Genomic DNA, 20152 nt, shown 5'->3' with positions numbered 1-20152 from the left:
GGTGTCTTCCTGAAGCAGCGAGGGCCCCAGAGGGACCAGGCGGGCCTGGAGGACCGAGGGGACAATGGTTGGGGGCTCCCGGAGGTCTGGGCAGACTTGGGGCGCCAGCCGCCTGCGCGGGCGGGGCGGAGGGGCGCGGCCGGCCGGGGGCGGGGCGGGCGGAGCGCGCAGACGCGCAGTGGCTGGCCTACTGGCGGGTGCCGGGGACTGACTGCTGCGCTGCATTAGCCATGGGGCTCACCGCCAGGGAGCTTGTCTCGTCGCTTCTGGGGCTGGGGCTGCTGCTGTGCAGCTGGGGGTGCCCCGGGAGCGCCGAGCGACGGGCCCCGCCGGATAAGATCGGTAGGCGAGAGCGGGGCGGCGCGGACGGGGGTGCGGGAGCGCGCCCCGCGCCGGCCGGCTCGCTGCGTGGTGCACGGACTCCGCAGCCGCGACGCCCGCCGGGCCGCGTGGGCCGCGCGCTTCCCGGTTGGCGCCTCGGGGTCGTTTTCGGTGCCCGAGCACCGTGCCTTCCCGGGCGTGGAGATCGGCCCGCTTGAAGAGTGGGCCGTGCAGGGGGGTCCGGGGCGAGTGGGCGGCCGCCAAGCGTCCCTGCAGCCCGGGTCTCGGAGGCCCCTCTCGTCGCCTTGCCTTGCCGCACCTTTGGGAGGCCAGTCCTCTGGTTCGTCCTGGAGAGACGGGCCGCCTGTGCTCTGCAGATGACAGGCGCACGCGGGCACAGCACGCTGAGCAGTGCAGACAAGCTGAGCCCGACTGCATCCCTTGATAGCTGGAGCCCCCTGCCCCCGTCTGCTTTGCTGAGGTGGCCAGCTCTCAGAGGCCCCTGGCTTGCACACAATTTCTCTGCCTAGGACTACGACACAGCCGAAAGAATGCACTCTTTTTCCAGTTTCAGTCTTCCTGGTTTTTTTGCTCCCTGTTTGTTTTGTTTTGCTTTCTTTTTTATTCCCCATAAACTGTGTTCTTTGGGTTCATTAACCTACCTACATTAATGAGACAAAACAAATCTAAGCAAAAATGGCGGCCCCTTATTTAAAATGCGTGCTGGGAAGGCCCACCTTCTCTGTTCCCATGCATTGGGCACAAAGAAGGGTGAGCGGGCCTGTTGGTGCATCGACGAAGAAATGTGAGATCTTTGGGCATCTGGCAAGAAAAAAATCTAATGTCAGTTTGTAAGTTAATCTACCGGTTTTATCTGGGGCAGGGTCTGAGAGATTCAGAGTTCCGTCTTCACTGCAATTGTCACTTGCCTCCCTCTCCCCAAGCTTCCCCAAATTGTTGACAAAAACAAAACAAAACCCACATAGCTGGTAAGAGGGAAAGAAATTGTTCTTTTTTTTCCCCTATAGCAATTATTGGAGCTGGAATTGGTGGCACTTCAGCAGCCTATTACCTGCGGCAGAAATTTGGGAAAGATGTGAAGATTGATCTGTTTGAAAGAGGAGAGGTGGGAGGCCGTCTGGCCACCTTGACTGTGCGGGGGCAAGAATATGAGGCAGGAGGTTCTGTCATCCATCCTTTAAATCTGCACATGAAGCGTTTTGTCAAGGACCTGGGTAGGTAATTTGGCTTTAGAGCTAAGCAGATTTCTGTGTAACCATCCATGGATATTTTTCTCAAGATTGGGAACTGAAACTTTTCTGTCCTTTACAGAGAAATTGGAAAAACTCTTTTCCCCACTTTTCCTGCTAGCAGTTAGTACTGCCTTAGTTAGGAGCCACTCTCCTGTAATGGGACTCTACTTATCTGTATCTTCAGTTATCTGGAATTACAGCCATAGGGCGGTGGTGGGAGTGGTTGCTCTTAAACCTGGGGTTCATGTTGAAGAATCAAAGAATGGCTTGAGTTAGCAGAAACCTCGTGTGCTTATTTTGCAGCTGGGGAAATGAGGCACAGAGGCTTGACATGTTTGGCTTAAAGTCACTCACATAGCTATGGGTGTAGACATATGCCTAGAACCTGGGGCATCTGACTGCTTCCCTACCTGCAGAGGAGCTGGGACAGGTTGTGGGGGGAAGGCTGGCAGGCCTCTGCAAGTCCTTTCTTTCGGGAATATTTGTGTAACTTTGGCCTCCTTCCAGTTATCTGAAATACCCTGTTATGCAGAATAGGATTGGCATAGGAATGGGGATAGCTTGTTTTTCTTAGCTGCATTCCACCTCTCCTGTGGAAGCTTCTGGGGTCTCTCTTTCCTCCATGAGGGCAAATATATAACAGGAGCGATTTATGCTGCGAAGATTCATGACTGGCATTTCTGTTTTTAAGTTGAATTCAGTTGGTACTCTTTTTTCCTTTGACTTTTTAGCCTTTTTAGACTAACAGTAGCCAGTCTAATTTTGATATCTCTGCATGATCATCTGACCTAACTTTTGGAGACTCTGCTTTTGGACAGTGTAGTGAGTGTATAGTGTGTCACACACTGTTCTAAAGATAGAGCTCCTTTAATATGTCTCCTGGGAACTGTGGGAAGCCCGGGATTCACTCACTTCAGAGTGTGCCTGATAGCTTCCGATTACCTTTTTTCCTTTGATCAGCATGGAAACCACTGACCTAGCTCCCCCTCTCTGTTTTTGCAGGTCTCTCTACTGTGCAGAGCTATGGTGGCCTAATGGGGGTGTATAACGGAGAGAGACTGGTGTTTGAGGAGAGCAGCTGGTTTATAATTAACATGATTAAGCTAATTTGGCAGTATGGATTTCAGTCCCTCCGAATGCACATGTGGGTAGAGGATGCATTAGACAAGTTTATGAGGTAATTTTTTTCTCTTCCGTTTAACCTAAGACCTTTTAGTTAGATGTTCTTTAGGAATTACCGTTTCTTGGAACAGTTCTCTGCCTGACTGCAAGGCCTGTTTGTTGGTAAGATTGTTAGGCAAAATGTTTTTTATAAAATACGCAAGCCGGTTATCCACTTGGAAATTGAAAGGGTACTTTATTTTTGCTTCTGAAAATGTGTATTGCAAATGCTTGTTTAGTGTTCCTGGGCTTTGTTAAATTCTCTCCAAATATTAACTCCTTGAAATCTCAGGACAGCTCTCTCAGGTGGGTACTGGTTTAGCTTTATACAGGTGTAGAAGGTGGAGGCATAGAGGTTGCAAGTGTGCAGGCACACCCACTTAGTAAGTGGTGGGGCTGAGTTCCTCCCCAGGCAGGCTGGCTCCAGAGTCCTTACTTTTCATCTCGGCACTGTGCTGGTGTTGTGTGGATTAATGAGGGAATGTGTATAAGAGCTTGTAAAAGGGATCAGAAAACTTAAATGAGCTTTAATGGTGACGTGATGTTCCAGTGGGCCAGCAGCCTGAGGTGGAGTATCAGTTCTGTGCCCCAAGAATTTAAATTAAGGTACTAAACTCCAGCACTGTCCTGGGTAGTGAGAATACAGGTGGCTTTTTTTTCTTCTTTATGCTTTTCTATATTTTCAAAATTTTCTATGTGTATGAATGCTCATTGCTTTGCAATAAGGAAAAATAACATTTATTAGCCAGTCAAACTTTGAAAGATGCAACCTTTTGCTTTTTTTAAGGCTCTTGGCATGTGCTAATTTTTATGCTGGTTTACAATTTTAGATGCTGGAGAAATTCAACTTGTAAGTGCTAATAGTAGTTTATTACTATGACTGTTCCAACATAATAAAGTACTTGTTAAAAAGGTAAAATTACATGTCATATGACTGGGTATTGCCCAGAACAAATATAGGAGTGGAGTACGATGAATACACTCTAGTTTCTGTAACTTATATTAGTTAGAGATTTCTTTCTTTCTAAACATCATTCTTAGGTCAAATCCTTGAACATCTTTTCAGTGGGTACATTCAGTTCAGCTACAGTGCAGACTGTTTTAAAGTAGGCATTCATTCATTTATTCATTCACCAAATATTGAGTGCCAGGCACTATTCCAGGTCCTGAGGGTGTAGAACCTAGAACATTTCCCTGTCCTCAAAGAAGATACATGCTAATAGAGAGACAAGCAATAAACCAATAACTAAAAAAAAAATGCAGGATTTTTTAAAGAGAGACAGCTAGTCACTCTTTAAAGAAGGTAGGGGGCACGTTGCTGCATGCTCAGCAGGAAAATCAAGTTCAGATGGCATCGGATGCAGCTCTGCCGGTAACACACTTCTTACCCGTGGCTTGCTTGACATGTAGAAAGTTGCCCTTTGACAAATAAAGAAATCACTTTGGAGTGAATTCAGGGTGTTACGGAACTGTGAAAAAGACCCAGTGAGAGGATACATAGATTATCCTATTTTTGATTTTAGAAAACAATTCCCAAGCTTTATGAAATTACTGCCCCCCGTCTGTGTTTGATATTTGATTATATAGCATTGACCTTTATGTTGTTTAAAGGGCCATGCATCGTACATTTCTGTTTCTTTCAATAAATCAACATACAAATCTTATTTTGACAATTTTATCATGCGCTATGAGATAATTGGAGACAAGGCTGGTATTGAGCCAGCATGTGCCAGTTGTTGAAGTAGTGAAATTCTGCTGGACTGTGAAATAGCTGTGTGTTCCCACTCAAGGCATCTGCCTGCTTTTCGGGAACCCCCCGCCCCCACCCTGAGCAGGGAATCTTAACTCAGTCCCAGTGGTGTAGGCAGTCTACTCGCTGTTTAATTCTTTGCCAGCGGTTAAATATTGGTAGTATTCCATGTTGGAGTTACTCAGGAATGTTGCAACCAGGATTGGGAGCTACAGAGGTTGCCAAAGAAGAATCTGGAACAACGAATTCCCTTGCTTTTCAGTAAAGCAGTAGTTCTCAACCCTGGGTGCACATTAGAATCACTTGGGATCTTTTTAAAATAAGAATGCTATATTGTACCTCTAGAGATTTTTGATCTCGTTGTTCTGGAGTAGGGGTCTGGGCATTGGTATTTTTAAAAGCACCTCAAGTGAATCTTAACTTACAGCCAGAGTTGAGAACAACTACGTTAAATGTGCAATTGGAGAATGCTCTTGAGTTTTTCTTTCTTTGAATGGTATAAAACCTAAAGTTCTTGCTTGAAAAGTTTTTTCTCTTTTTTGGATATATATGACAGATCCAGCTAAGTCCCCTTGAAAGTGGCTTGTGTCATCTTCTGCAGAAACTCTTGGGAGATTTGCTGACCAGCTTTGGGGAGGTATCTTGTCATTTCTCTGCTTCCATTTCAAAGAGTGCACGGTGTGAGCAAAGGCCCATATGACGGTAGTAAACCATGACACTTGAAAGAGGGTTCAAACTTGTAGGCAACACCCCACACTCCTGGGAGTATGCATTCATTCTTCTCGCTGTTGGATGTACTTGGGTGGAAATTCTGTAGCCCGTGATATCCACACTTGCCAGGTTAATGTCCAGTTCTGAGCAATTATTTATGCAGTTCTTCTGGTTCGATGCCATTCTTACTCCAAAGTCCAATCTCTAATCTCAGTCTTTCAACAAAACCTTCCCCTAATACTCTTAGTCACCATTGATCTCTCTTTTCCAACGTCCGTTAGGAATTAGATGGTGCACAGCACACATACACTTGTGTTGTTGTGTAGTATGCGCAGTAATTATAATGTAGTAGATAATTCCCTCAAATGTTTGTTGAATTGAATCCTTTGGTCCACTGTGGCTTCCTGTTGAGATTTCTTGGTGTCTAGGCTAGGGTACAGCTCATTCTTGTCTCTAGCACTTAGTGCGTTTCTGGGGACCTGTTAGATCCTTAACACTTCTTGGTCTGAGACTGATAGGACTGACAGTGAAAGGCTTTATAAACACCCTTTTTTCCTTCTAGTTAACGGCTAACAAACATTTTGCCATTTTTTGTTTCTTTCTCTCATTTCCCAAATCCAGTCTGTCTGGAATCCTGTCAGTCTTTAACATATATCCAGAATTCCACCACTTCTCACTGCCACCACTCCTGCCACTTTGATCCAAGCCACTATTATTGTTCATCTGGCTTGCTGGAATAGTCTCTTTCCGCCTTCAAGATGTCTACATCCTAATTCCTGGAACCTCTGAATGTGTCGCCTTACATGGTAAAAGGGACTTTGCAGATATGATCAAATTAAGGGTCTTGAAATCGCAAGATCCTTCTTGATTATTTAGATGGGCCCAATGTAATCCACAAACGTCTTTATCAGAGGGAGGCAGGAGGATCAGAATTAGTGGGAGATGTGATGGTGGAAGCAAGAGGTTGGGGTGATGCTTGAAAGGGGCCATAAGCCAAGGAATGCAGGTGGTTTATAGAAACTGAAAAAGGTAAGAAAATGGATTCTTTCCTCAGAGCTTCCAGAAGGAACTAGCCTTGCCAACACTTTGAGTTTAGCCCTGTGAGATTGCCTTTGTATTTCTCACCTGCAGAACCATAAGATAATAAATTTGTGGTGTTTCAAGCCAGTAAATTTGTGGTAATTTGTTACAGCAGCAGTAGGAAACTAATACACCTTCCAACTCATCTCCCTGCTTTTGCCCTTGTGCTGCCACAATCTGTTTGCAGCATAGCAGCCGAAGTGGTCTTTTTAAAATCTAAAAGTCATCACATTACTTCTCTGCTCAGAAACTTTCAGTGGCTTTCTATATCCTGCAGAGAAACGGCTAAAATTATCCCATGGTTTGGAAGACCTGACAAAGGACATGGATAATCTCATCCCTTATTTTTATATTTCCTGTTTCTTATGGGCAGAATTGTCCTCCCCCCCACCCCGGCCATTCATATGTTGAAGCTCTAACCCTGTGCACCTCAGAATATGACTGTATTTGGAGATGGGACTTTTAATGAGGTGATTAAGTTAAAATGAGGCCATTAGAGTGGGCCATATCCAATCTGACTGGTGTCCTTATAAGAAGAGATTAGAACACACAGAAGAGGCACAAGGATGTGCATGCACAGAGGAAGGACCGCGTGAGGACACAGTGAGAAGGTGGCCATCTGCAAGCTGGGGAGAGAGGCCTCAGGAGAAACCACACCTGCCAATGCCGTGATCTTAGATCTCCAGCCTCCAGAACTGTGAGAAATACATTTCTGTGGTTTAAGCCACCTGGTCTGTGATACTTTGTTGTGGCAGCTCTAGTGAACTAATACACTGTTAGCTTCTGCCTACTTGTTCTACTCATTATTGAGAGTGGGATGTTAGTGTCTCCAGCTGTGATTGTTGAATTGTCTGTTTTCCCCTTCAGTTTTGTCAGTTTTGCTTCATGTATTTTGGGGCTCGGTTGTTAGGTACATATATGTTTATAATTGATATGTGTTCCTAATGGCCTAACCCTTTTATCTTATAAAAGGTCCTCCTTTGTCTCTAGTAACAATTTTTGTCATAAAGTCTATATTCTCTGATATTGGTATAGCTACTTCCAGGTCTCTCTGTTACTCTCTGTGTGGTGTATCTTTTTCCATCTTTTTACTTTCAGCCTATTTGTGTCTTTGAATCTAATGTGTATTTCTTGTAGACATCATATAGTTGGATCGTGTGTTTTTATCAACTCTGCCGATCGTTGGACTGTTAGTCCATTTGTGTTTAATATAGTTACTGTTAAGGTAAGTTTTATGTCTCTCATTTTGCTATTTGCTTTCTGTATGTCATACGTTGTTTGTTTCTCTGTTCTTCCATTACTGCCTTTTTGTATTATCCATTCATCTGTTGGTGGACATTTAGGTTGCTTCCACCTCTTAGCTATTGTGCATAATGCTGCAGTGAACGTGGGTGTTTAAACATCTCTTTGATCCTGTTTTCAATTCCTTTTGGATACATATCCAGAAGTGAGATTGCTGAATCATATGGTAATTCTACTTTTAATTGTTTGAGGAACCTCCATACCCTTTTCTATAGTGGCTGTACCATTTTATTTTCCCACCAACAATGGACAGGGGTTTCTCCACACCCTTGCCAACACTTGCTATTTTTTGTTAGATAATGGATATCCTAACAGGCGTGAAGTGATAATCTCTTTGTGCTTTTGATTTGCATTTCCCTAATTATTAGTGATGTTGTGCATCTTTTCATATACTTGTTGGCCATTTGTGTATCTTCTTTGGAGATGCGTCTATTCAAGTTCTTTGCACCCCCCCCCCTTTTTTTTTGGTGAGGAAGATTGGTCTTGAGCTAACATCTGTTGCTAATCTTCCTCTTTTTGCTTGAGGAAGATTGTCACTGAGCTGACATCTGTGCCAGTCTCCCTCTATTTTGTATGTGGGACACCACCACATCATGGCTTTATGAGTGGTATATAGGTCCACACCCACAATCCGAACCTGTGAACCCTGGGCCGTTGAAGTGGAGTGCGCAAACTTAACCACTGTGCCACCAGACTGGCCCAACTTTGCCCATTTCTTAATTGGACTTTTTGTTGTTGAGTTATAGGAGTTCTTTTTATATTCTGGATATTAAACCCTTATCAGATATATGGTTTGCAAACACTTTCTCCCATTCTGTACATTGCCTTTTCATGCTGTTCATTATTTCCTTTGCTGCACAGAAGTTTTTTAAGTTTGATATAGTTCCATTTATCTATTTTTGATTTTGTTGCCTGTGCTTTTGGTGTCATAGCCAGGTAATCATTGTGAAATCCAGGGTCATGAAGCTTTTCCCCTATGTTTTGTTCTAGGAGTTTTATAGTTTCAGGTCTTATGTTTATGTCTTTGATTTATTTTGAGTTAATTTTTGTATAACATTTAAGGGTCCAGTTTCATTCTTTTGCAGGTAGATATCCCGTTTGTTGAAGAAACTATCTTTTACTCATTGTGTAGACTTGACACCTTTGTTGAAGATCATTTGACCATATATGTGAGACTTTGTTTCTGGATTCTCTATTTTGCTCCATTGATGTATATGTCTGTCTTTATGCTGGTACCATACTGTTTTGTTTACTGTAGCTTTGCAGTGTACTTTGAAGTCAGGAAATGTGAGACCTTTAGCTTTGTTTTTCTTTCTCCAGATTGCTTTTGTCCTTTGGGGGTCTTTTGAGATTCTATATAAATTTTAGGATTTTTTTTTCTATTTCTGCAAAAAACGCCATTGGGATTTTCATAGGGATTACATAGAAACAATGCAATTGTAGATCACTTTAGGTAATAAGGACAATTTATCAATATCAAGTTTTCCAGTCCATGAACATGGGATGTCTTTAATTTCTTTCAGCAATGTTTTGTGGTTTTCAGTGCACGAGTCTTTGTCTCCTTGGTGAAGCTTACTCCTAAAGGTTTATTCTTTTTGATGCTATTGTAATGAGATTGTTTTCTTAATTTCCTTTTCATATTATGCATTGTTAGCGTATTGTGCCTTTTTAAAAAAGATTGAGATATAATTGACATGTAACATTGTGTAAGTTTAAGATCTACAGCGTGCTGATTTGATACATTTGTATGTTGCAGTATGATTACCACCACAGCTAGTTAACATCTCTGTCGTGTCACATACTTATCATTTCCCTTATATGGTGAGAACATTTCAGATCTACTCTTAGCAACTTTGGAGTATAGAAGACAGTATTGTTGGCTGTAGTCACTATACTGTGCGTTAGACCTCCAGTACTTATTCATTTCTAGTTGCTGTCCTTTTTTGTTTTAAAGAGATATTTTCTACTCTTTATTTCTTCGTGTGGATTTGAGTTTCTGTCTAGTGTTATCTCAGCCTGAAGGACTCCCTTTAGTATTTCTTATAGGGCAAGTCTGCTAGTGTTGAATTATCTGTTTTTGTTTACTTGGGATTATCGTAATTTCTCTTCATTTTTGAAGGATAGTTTTGCTGAATATGGAAGTCTTGGTTGTCAGTGTTTCAGCATTTTGAATGTGTCATGCCACTGTCTTCTGGCCTTCATGGTTTCTGGTGAGAAGTCAGCTGTTAATCTTAGTGAGGATCCGTTTTGTTGGATGAGTTGCTTTTCTCTTGGTGCTTTCAACATTCTGTCTTTGTCTTTCCACAGTTTGACTGTTCTGTGTTTCGGTATGGATCTCTTTGAGTTTATCCTGCTTGGATTTGTTGAGTTTCATGGATGTGCAGATTAATGTTTTCCATCAAATTTGGGACGTTTTGGGCTATTATTTCTTCAATTTTTTTTGTCCCTTTTTCTCTTCTTCTGGGATCCCCATTTTGTGTGTGTTGGTGTACTTTGTGTTGTCCTACAGGGTTCTCATGCTCTGCTCATTTTCTTAGCTGTTTTTCTTTCTGTTCCTCAGACTGTATAATCTCAGTTGATCTTACTTTTTTTTTTTTCTTTTTTTAAAGGAAGATTAACCCTGAGCAAACTGCTGCCAGTCCTCCTCTTTTTGCTGAGGAAGACTGGCCCTGAGCTAACATCCATGCCCATCTTCCTCTGCTTTGTATATGGGACGCACACCACAGCATGGCTTGCCATTCGGTGCCATGTCCGTACCCAGGATCTGAACCGGCGAACCCCAGGCCGCCGAAGTGCAGCGTGCGCACTTAACCGCTGTGCCACCAGGCTGGCCCTCAGTTGATCTTATCTTTAAGTTCACTGATTCCTCTGCTGTTTCAGATCTGCTGTTGAGCCTCTCTAGGGAATTTTTTATTTCAGATGTACTTTCCAACTCCAGAATTTTTTCTTTTTTATAATTTCTGTCTCTTTATTGATATTCTATATTTGGTGGGACATTGTTCTCATACTTGCTTTAGTCCTTCAGACAGAGCTTCCTTTAGTTCTATTAAAGTATTTATAATAGCTGATTTAAAGTCTTTGTCTAGCAAGTCCAGGGTCTTGGTTTCCTCAGAGACAGTTTCTGTTGATTCCTTTTTTTTCCTCCCTGTGTGTGGGCTATACTTTCTTGTTTCTCTGAGTAGCTCATAATTTTTGTTGCAACTGGACATTTAAAATAATAATACATGGCAAATTGGGAAATCAGATTTCTCCCCAACTCAGGGTTTGTTATTGTTGCTGTTTGTCTGTTTAGTGACTTTCTGGGACTGATTCTGTTCGGTCTGTATTTGTCAGTTATGGCTGTGAAGTGTGTGTGCTGGGGTGTGTTTTCAGTGTTCTGGCAGGTGGCTTACAGCTCTCCATTAGCCTTTACTTCCTGCCTGCTCAAAGCCTCAAGGTTGGCCAGACATGGCCGATTCAGGCCTTCTCAGGTCTGTCCTGGGCATGGCCTTCTAGGTCTCCAGAATGTGTTGGTGTTTTTCATTCCCCAGTATTTCTTTTTGAAGTCTTTTGGTCAGGGGGTGGCCCTGTGGCCAAGTGGTTAAGTTCGTGCACTGAGCTCCAGAGGCCCAGGGTTTCACTGGTTCAGATCCTGGGCGCAGACCTAGCACTGCTCATCGGGCCAGGCTGAGGCGGCGTCCCACATGCCACAACCAGAAGCACTCACAACTAGAACATACAACTATGTACTGGGGGGCTTTGGGGAGAAGAAGAAAAAAAAAAAGCCTTTCGGTCAGCCTCTTGTGAGCCCCAGTTGGTATCTCAGCTTCAGGCAGCTGTGATGTTAAATTGCCACTGATGTTTTTGACACATGCCCTCAGGATGGGCTGTTTGTACAGAGTGAGCTCCAAATCAGGTCAAATAAAGACAAACCCTGATGATGGAGCTTTTCAGTGAGCTGCCAGATAGGTCGAATGGTGGGACTTCTCTGGGGATGGGGGTTTTGGGGAGCTCCAGACCTGTCTTATTCCCTCCTGTGGCTGCCAGCTTGCTGGTTTCACAGTGATTGTCGTTGCAAGGCTGCTGATTTTCAAGGCTACCTTGGAGCCGGCAAGAGGGGAATGGGAATAGGGTAAGTTAAAATGCCACAGGGCTCGTTCTTACTGAGAGTCAGACGTTTTTCTTGAATAAATACTCCTGGGATTTTGGCAAGTCTTTGGTTTCTTTCTAGAGTTCTGAAAACATTGATGTTGACAGTTTTTGCCAGTGTTCTCGTTGCTGTTATGTGGGAGCAGATTTTCTGAGTTCTGACTCCACCATTCTAGAGGTGCTTCATCCCTCACCCACTAGCCTTCCTTGTTTTTTTCTGCCGGTGCCTCCTCCTGTTCTCCTGGGTCTCTCTGCTTTAGCTGCACTGGCCTCACTGTTGGTGAATGCACCAGGCATGCTTCTGTCATAAAGCCTTTGCACTGCTCTTACCTCTACCTGGAATATTCCCCCCCCAGCTACTGAATCGCTTGCATCCTCACCTCCTTCTCAGGTCTTTGCTCAGATGTCACCTTCTCAGTGTGGCTTTGTTGACCACTCTACTCAGTTTTTAATTTTTTGTTTATTTTTTCCTTTTTCTCCCAAAGCCCCCCACCCCAGTATATAGTTGTGTATTTTTAGCTGTGGGTCCTTCTGGTTGTGGCATGTGGGGTGCTGCCTCGGCATGGCTTGACGAGCGGTGCCATGTCTGCACCCAGGATTTGAACTGGCTAAGCCCTGGGCTGCCTAAGCGGAGTGTGTGAACTTGACCACTCAGCCACAGGGCCGGCCCCTACTTATTTTTTTGGACCATCTTACTTAGCGTTGCAACCTTGCCAACTCCAAGCATTCCCAGTCTTCCTTTCTGATTTATTTTTCTCCTTAATACTTATCCTTCTCTAACCTGCTGTACAATTTAGTTGCATTGATGTATTTTTTTATTAGCTGTTTCCCCAACTAGAACTCAAGCTCCGTTAGGGCAGGGATTTTTTTTCTCTTTTGTGTTGATCTCTTTATCCTTAGCCCCTACAACAGTGCCTGAGTCAAGGTTGATGCTCCATAAATAGTTGTTGAATGAATGAATAAATAAGTGTTAAGGGTTATACAAATGTAGTTTAAAAAGGAAAAAGGCTGTATAAGCAATCTGATTAGCAGAAACTACTAGTTAACTCACATGTTAACTTTTTAATAGATATGTATTCTAATGCAGCTAGTACCATGAAACAGTTACAATGCTCAGTGTTTATATGGTGTGTATTGTCTCATGCCACCCTATAGGAGGCCTTTACTTAGGAGGCTTGCTTGAGTGGGGTTGGGGCTCAGGGCGAGAGGAGGCAAGGAGCAATATTTTTGTATTATCATATATAAGTTTTTTAATTGGCTACTATTTTGTCATGCTGACCATTAGCCAAAAATTGCTCTTCATTTTATTGAATATTCACTGTAATAATTTTTCTAAAAAACTCACTGATTTTACCCTTTTTCCAACTTCTTAGGGGCTGGAAGCCAAATGATGTGGTTAGAAGGAATTATTTTAGTTTCCCAGTTTTGGCATTGATACCAATTTTTGCAACAAAAATTTATTCAACATTTTGTACACTATGCTGTTTTGTTGTTGACACTGCCGTTGAGTCAGTTCTGACTCCTAGCGACTGTGTGTGCAGCAGAGCAGAACCCTGTCTGGTCTTTTTGCTCCATCCTCTCACCTTCCAGCGCTGTATCAGCTAGTGCTCCACTGCTGTTCCTAGGGTTCTCATCGCCAGTTTTTTTGGAAGTAGGTGGTCATGTCCTTCTTCCTAGTCTGTCTTAGTCTGGAAGCTCCGCTGAAATCCTTCCACTCTGGGTGACCCTGCTGGTATTTGAAATACCATTGGCATAGCTTTCAGCCTCACAGCAACTTGCAGCCATCACAGTATGACGACTGACAGATGGGTGGTGTGGTTCCCGGACCAGGAAATGAACCGGAAGTGAGAGCACCACATCTGGACCGGTAGACCACCAATACTGTGCTGTTAGACAGTAGGTTATATCAAAATAGATATGACATTGTCCTCTGCTCTTTAAAAAATTACAGCTTATTTTGAGACAAGAAAGTTGATGTAAAAACTCTCCTCTCATGATCACTGATCAGGATTTTTCTTTGGCACTTTTATTTCTTCTTTTGTTTCATCTACTTATTTCTGCATGTGCCTTATTACTTGTCCCTAACTGTAAGCTCCAGGAAGGGAACCATGTCTTTCTCATTTTTGTATCACTTGCGACCTGAAAAATTATGCATCGAATTACTGCACTACTAATTTATGTGGATTTTTTTTTCCTCCTTTGAGGAAGATTAGCCCTGAGCTAACTGCTGCTAATCCTCCTCTTTTTGCTGAGGGAGACTGGCCCTGAGCTAACATCCATGCCTGTCTTCCTCTACTTTATATGTGGGACGCCTGCCACAGCATGGCGTGCCAAGCGGTGCCATGTCTGCATCCGGGATCCAAACCAGCAAACCCAGGGCCACTGAAGAGGAACATGCACACTTGACCACTGTGCCACTGGACTAGCCCCATGTGTGGATGTTCTTTTAAGTCCATAAAGTGCAGAGAAATGTCAAGTGATATTTTCTAAAAATTAAATAATACAAAGTACTATCAAGTGCTGAATGAGTGGTATGGGTGCTAAGTTGTATGGGACTGTTGGAGGTGACAACGTCACTGTGGACTGGGAAGTTGGGGAAGACTTTGCAGAGGAGGTGGGCTTCAGGCTCTGGAGGAGCTGTCACCGTTCTGTGGTTAGGAACGGGAAGTGTCTCCCAGTTGGAGGGAAGAGCTAGTGCAGTGTTGGGGAGCATTATGCAGAGCATCTTCAGAGACCAGTGAATGGGTCAGGTGTACTCGCGAGGGTATGAGTGTGTGTGTGGTTGAGGGCAGAGGGGGCAAGTGGTACTTGAGCCTTCTGCTTGTATGTGACTTTTAGACAAGTTCTTTTACTTTTCCTTTGTTTTTTTTTATCTGCAATTAGAGCAAAAGAGTTAGACTTGATGAGTTTGGCTCTAAAATCCATGTCTCTCTCTCTCTTTTTTTTAAATGTCAGGACTTTAGTAAGCATCACTAAGCAAGATGTTTTTGGAGTAAGTGGATGAATGACAAAATAAGAGGCTTTTTAGGGCTTCTGGGAGATTCATATATGTTTCAAAGAAAAGAAACTGGAAGCAGGTAGATCAGTTATTCATTTTAGTGGTTTGAATATAAATCCTGACTTAAGATCAGGGAAATGAGAATGAAGTAACAAGAGAGATGTTAGAAAGAGTGATAAGGTTTCCTTCTTGTGTGGGTAAAGCAGAAAAGAGAAGTGATAATGTTGAAATTTGAAACTAAATGAACTGAGGATGATGTGTAGGATATTAGGAATGACCTGTTATTTTTGGTTGGGATGGGGGGATGGATGGAGAGGATCAAGCCTGGTGGAACGATAAAGTTTAATTTTAAACATGTTTAAGTGCTGCTGGAAGATAAAAACATAATGAGAACAAGACATACCCACTTCTTTAAAGGTGCTCCCAGTGACCATATTAATGCAGAAGAGTGTATACAAAGGACAGTGGACTTCCAGAGGAGGTGGAGGGAAAGGGAGGGCCTAGGGCTTCCAGGGTTCCAGGGGGAGACGGTGACATGCGATAGGCAGGAACTCGTCAGAAAGTAACATAAAAGTCAGTTTGAGTCTTATGATGCTATTTCCCTTCTTTATGCATGCCCTTGCCCCTATCTTGTTTGATTTTTAATGGTCATTTCTCTCCTTTCAAAAGGATCTACCGCTACCAATCTCATGACTATGCCTTCAGTAGTGTTGAGAAGTTACTACATTCTCTAGGAGGGGACGAATTCCTTGGAATGCTTAACCGAACACTTCTTGAAACCTTGCAGAAAGCAGGCTTCTCTGAGAAATTCCTGAATGAAATGGTTGCTCCTGTCATGAGGGTCAATTTTGGCCAAAGCATGAACATCAATGGTTTTGTGGGTAAGCCAAGGCTGGGAATAGGTATAGACACTAGTTCACAGAGGGGCTTACCTGATGCTATGGTGGCTCCTGACTTTAGGCCTTGAGTTGGAGAAGACTCCCTTTCTCTGTGCCACCTCAGACATTGTTTGCAAAATTGCGGATATGTAGATGTGCATTTTTACAGGGAGAGGGTCCTTAGCTTTTGTTAGTTGAATGGTTCTCACTTAGGGGAGATTGTGCCCCCAGTGGCCATTTGGCAATATCTGGAGACATTTGGAGCAGAACTCACCTAAATGGAAAGGGAGTGTGGGTAGAGGGCGTCTTAGAGAGTCAGAATTAAAACACATTTTTCCCTCCTGCCAACAGGGGCAGTGTCAATGTCCTGTGCTGATTCTGGCCTTTGGGCAGTAGAAGGTGGTAATAAACTTGTTTGCTCACGGCTCCTTGAGGCTTCCAAAGGCAACCTTATACATGGCTCAGTAATGTACATAGAGGAGAAAACAAGAACCAAGCAGATGGGTGAGTTTGAACTTCTATTTTATTGTTCCTAATTTCCCCTGTAGGAAATAATTGCTCAGGCAGAGAAACCTCTCTTCTGCCATCTCTCACTCAGTTCCAAATGATGGAATTTTAAATTGTATATGTCGTGCCCTGTAGAACTATTCCCAGATGTGCTCAAGTACAGTGGCGTGACACTTTGGATTTGAAAAATAATCTCATCCTCGAAAGTAAAAATTCCATATTTTATACTTGTTGACAAGGTGTGATTTCCTTTCCCAGTAGGAAATTGCTTCAATTTGGGACAGTTATCTGTCCCAAAGGAATAAAACTTCTTTAATTCCGTAGAATTATAAACTGTTAAGAAGGTATAAAATTATTTTTAGAGGGTATAAAATATAGTATATTAGAAACACTAAAGAAATGTATGCTTCCTTATTTCCTCTAGGAAATCCCACAAAGATGTATGAAGTGGTCTACCAAACTGGATCTGAGACCCGTTCAGACTTCTATGACATCGTCTTGGTGGCTACTCCCTTGAATCGAAAAATGTCCAATATAACTTTTCTCAACTTTGATCCTCCAATTGAGGAATTCCATCAATATTACCAACATATAGTGACAACTTTAATTAAGGGGCAATTGAATTCAACAATTTTTACCTCTAGACACTTAGATGAGTTTGATCTCAGTACAATCTTAACCACTGATAGTTCAGATTTGTTCATTAACAGCATTGGGATTGTGTCCTCAGTAAGAGAAAATAATCCTCAACCATCAAAAGGTGGGACATATGTTTGGAAGATCTTTTCCCAAGAAATTCTTACTAAAGAACAAATTTTAAAGCTCTTTTTGTCCTACGATTATGCTGTGAAGCAGCCGTGGCTGGCATATCCTCACTATAAGCCTCCGGAGAAATGCCCCCCCATCGTCCTCCACGATCGACTGTATTACCTCAATGGCATAGAGTTTGCAGCAAGTGCCATGGAGATGAGTGCCATTGCAGCCCACAATGCCGCTCTCCTTGCCTATCACCGCTGGAACGAGCACGCACACATGATTGACCAAGAGGACTTATACGAGAAACTGAAAACTGAACTATGAAATAACATTGTCACTCCCCCCCACCCCCGCCTTGGTTCCGAATGGAATATTATTGGCAAAAAAGAATACAATCTGAGATGATTTTGAAGCAGATGTTTTGCCATTATCATTGTTTAACTGAAGTCATCCCAGAGAAAATACAAAGTTCTAATTAAGTCGGAAAGTATAATGCATTTATGCCATCTCCAAAATTTCTTAACTCTTCTTTTAATATCCATCAAGATTGTTTCCCAAACTTGTCTGATCTTAAGAATCATGTGGAGTTTGTTAATCGTAAGAGATTCTCTTGCTTCTCTGGTTAATCAGTGGATCTGGGGGTGGGGCCCTGGATTTTAAACAAGACTTTAGAGGATTTTAAGCTGAGCACTTGAGGAAGAATTTAAAGACGTTATCTTTTAGTTGGGGACTAGTTCATTTGCAGTTCATGGCTGGATGTGATCTTCAGATAGTGAAAACTATTATGGAAGCTGGTGTGTTATGCCTGGCTTTAGTAATTGATACCTTTTCAAAGTAAATCTGCCATGCCTGAAGCCTTGACTTTCAGAATGTTCTTTGGATTCTGTTTCAGTTTTATTAGGGGTGACATTTCGAAGTTTTAGTGGTATAACCTTAAGATGTCATAAAAAATCTCAAGTAAAATGAAAAGCCAGGCTATTGATTTAAAGAATTGGCATTCTATCATCAAATCCTCACTTATGAAGCTTTCACAAATACTGGTAGATCCTCACAAAGATTCTGATTTATTGGATGGAGGAGAGGACCTCAGCATTGTAGCTTTTTAAAGTTCCTAATGTTGAGAATTGCTGATGTGGGGGTTTAAGATGTGTTCAAAGGGTTTTCAGTGCCTTTAAAGTCCCAAGAAACCCAATCCGTTATTAAAGCAGATCCATTTTGCAAAGAATGATTTCTCTCAATGAGAACTCAAGTAGTAATCTTCATAGTAAGAAGCATCGACAGTCTAATAGCAGAGGCAACTTTGTTTACTCCAGAGCACTTGACAATAGAGTAGGATATTCAGAATGACACTACGCTTGATCAAATCCAGCATATGCCCAAACTCCTGAATGCTTCTAAAGCTACTGTAGCATTTTGGGTGAGAAATTCATTGCTGAAATCTTTTAAGGTCATAGTTCTCAAATTTGGCTGCAAGTTGGAATCACCTATAGGACTTTAAAGCTTGCTGAATGATTCTAATATGCAGCCAAACTTGAGAACCAGTTCTACATCCACTGTGCAACGATCATGAATGACTGTTCTTATACTTGTGAATTCTAAAAGTAACTGCAACCAAGTTAACGTGTCCTGTTAAAAAAAAAAAAGTCCTTTACCAGATTATGGCAGTAACTACTTTAGCAAAATGGTCTAAGAGAACATTGATTCTTAGTTAAAATGATTTCTTCTCTACTACAATTGTGTATATTAATATGCTGATAAAACTGCCAAGATAGAGTTGATGTAAAGGCAGGGATTAAATTTTGTTTGTCAAAGCGTGAGCTTTTTTCTAATTTTATTCTTAACAAGCCTAAGACGCATTCAAGTTTTTTTCCTTTTGTGGTTTTAATGAAGACAATACAGAGAATGTCATACTGTGTTATGTGTATGTTAAAGATTGGTAAATACTAATGAAATAATTTATTTTCTATCACTTGTAGACTTTGTTTAGCAATGGGATATATATTTTACTTGTAAGAATATCAATTTAAAATGTTGCTGTTACATCAAAACTACACTAAGTTTTCCAACAGGGTATCTGAAATTGCTTCCTCAAAGAGCAAAACAGGTTATCAATATATCTAGCATATTAGATTGTTTGCAATTACAGTATTAAAGGGTAATTTTTTGTTGGAAGAAAAATACTATCAGAGCCTGTTTCCTGGTCCAGGAGACCACTCTACTCATCTTTTTGTAGGAGACACTGGTAAAAATTATGCAGGGGCTAACAAAGCTAGCTCTATTCCAGTGGTTCTCCAGCTTGGGTATGTATCACAATCACCAAGGGCTGGCTGGGCCTCACCCTCAGAATTTGTTTCAATAGGTTTGGAGTGGTATACAAAAATGTGCATTTCTATTAAGTTCCCAGGTGATGCTCCTGGGCTAGGAACCACAATTAGAGAACCAGTCTTATAATTCAGCTGTGTGTGGCTGCACAAAATGCAAGCCTGTAAACATCAGCGAAGATTTCTTTAGAGATGGTGAAGAATGGAAGAATAAAAATATATAGGAAGTCATATCAACTCTGCTTATTGTGATTAAGTTGGTTTTATCCCTCTAACTGTTCTTTTGCCATATTTTCTATAAATAGGAAATACCATTTTAGAGATGCCTATAAGTCATCCAGTGTGTTCTGTTTTATACAAGTACCTCACATACCCACGAGCAGTATACCCCATTTTCTACAGTTTTATTAAAGTGATTGATGATTTGTATGCTTTTTACCTATAATCACAAAAACCAGATCACAAAAAGAACAGGCCTAAGTATTTGCTTGGTAAATTTCTTTTTTTTTTTGAGAAAGATTAGCTCTGAGCTAAGATCTGTGCCCATCTTCCTCTACTTTATACGTGGGATGCCTGCCACAGCATGGCTTGACAAATGGTGTGTAGGTCCGCACCCAGGATCTGAACTGGTGGACCCTGGGCTTAACTGCTGCACCACTGGGCCAGCCCCTGTAAGTTTCTTAAGGTTAGGTTTATGATACAACCATCTGTAAAATATCTCTCATCTGAGTTTGTGCACCGTAAAATTTATGAGCAAGATGAGTATGTTACAGGCAGCATTATCACTACCTTCTGTACTCCACAAAGAATCACAATACACTGGAATGTTTTTCTCTGGAACTCTATTTCTACTGTGGTATTCAAAAATTTTTTCCCACTTAACGTTCAAAATAAACAACTACATCATTACTTCCTGTGTTTTACTTGTCTTGTACTATACTTGGAATGTAGATGTACTAAGAACAGAGTACATCAAAGTTATGAAA

The 20152-nt window shown here is 42.1% G+C and overlaps 1 protein-coding gene across 1 annotated transcript; it reads left to right on the top strand.

Moving 5' to 3' along the window:
- Window positions 1–156: 156 nt before the first annotated feature.
- PCYOX1 (prenylcysteine oxidase 1) lies at window positions 157–20075 on the top strand. Its single transcript, XM_044772636.2, has 6 exons — window positions 157–342; window positions 1350–1556; window positions 2577–2751; window positions 15374–15585; window positions 15934–16086; window positions 16514–20075. The coding sequence occupies exons 1-6, from the start codon at window positions 231–233 to the stop codon at window positions 17167–17169; spliced, it is 1515 nt and encodes a 504-aa protein (XP_044628571.1). The 5' UTR covers window positions 157–230; the 3' UTR covers window positions 17170–20075.
- Window positions 20076–20152: the final 77 nt, after the last annotated feature.

Source organism: Equus asinus, chromosome 6 (assembly GCF_041296235.1).
Source record: "Equus asinus isolate D_3611 breed Donkey chromosome 6, EquAss-T2T_v2, whole genome shotgun sequence".
Taxonomy (NCBI): Eukaryota; Metazoa; Chordata; class Mammalia; order Perissodactyla; family Equidae; genus Equus; species Equus asinus.
The sequence above is the reverse complement of the archived record's forward strand: the minus strand, read 5'-3'. Positions and strand labels throughout refer to the sequence as shown.

Excerpts from the sequence above, each read along its gene's own strand:
- PCYOX1 (XM_044772636.2), top strand. The coding sequence starts at position 231 with ATGGGGCTCACCGCCAGGGAGCTTGTCTCGTCGCTTCTGGGGCTGGGG. Across the intron at positions 1,557-2,576 it reads GCGTTTTGTCAAGGACCTGG|GTCTCTCTACTGTGCAGAGC; the intron begins GTAGGTAATTTG and ends CTGTTTTTGCAG. Across the intron at positions 2,752-15,373 it reads GCATTAGACAAGTTTATGAG|GATCTACCGCTACCAATCTC; the intron begins GTAATTTTTTTC and ends TCCTTTCAAAAG.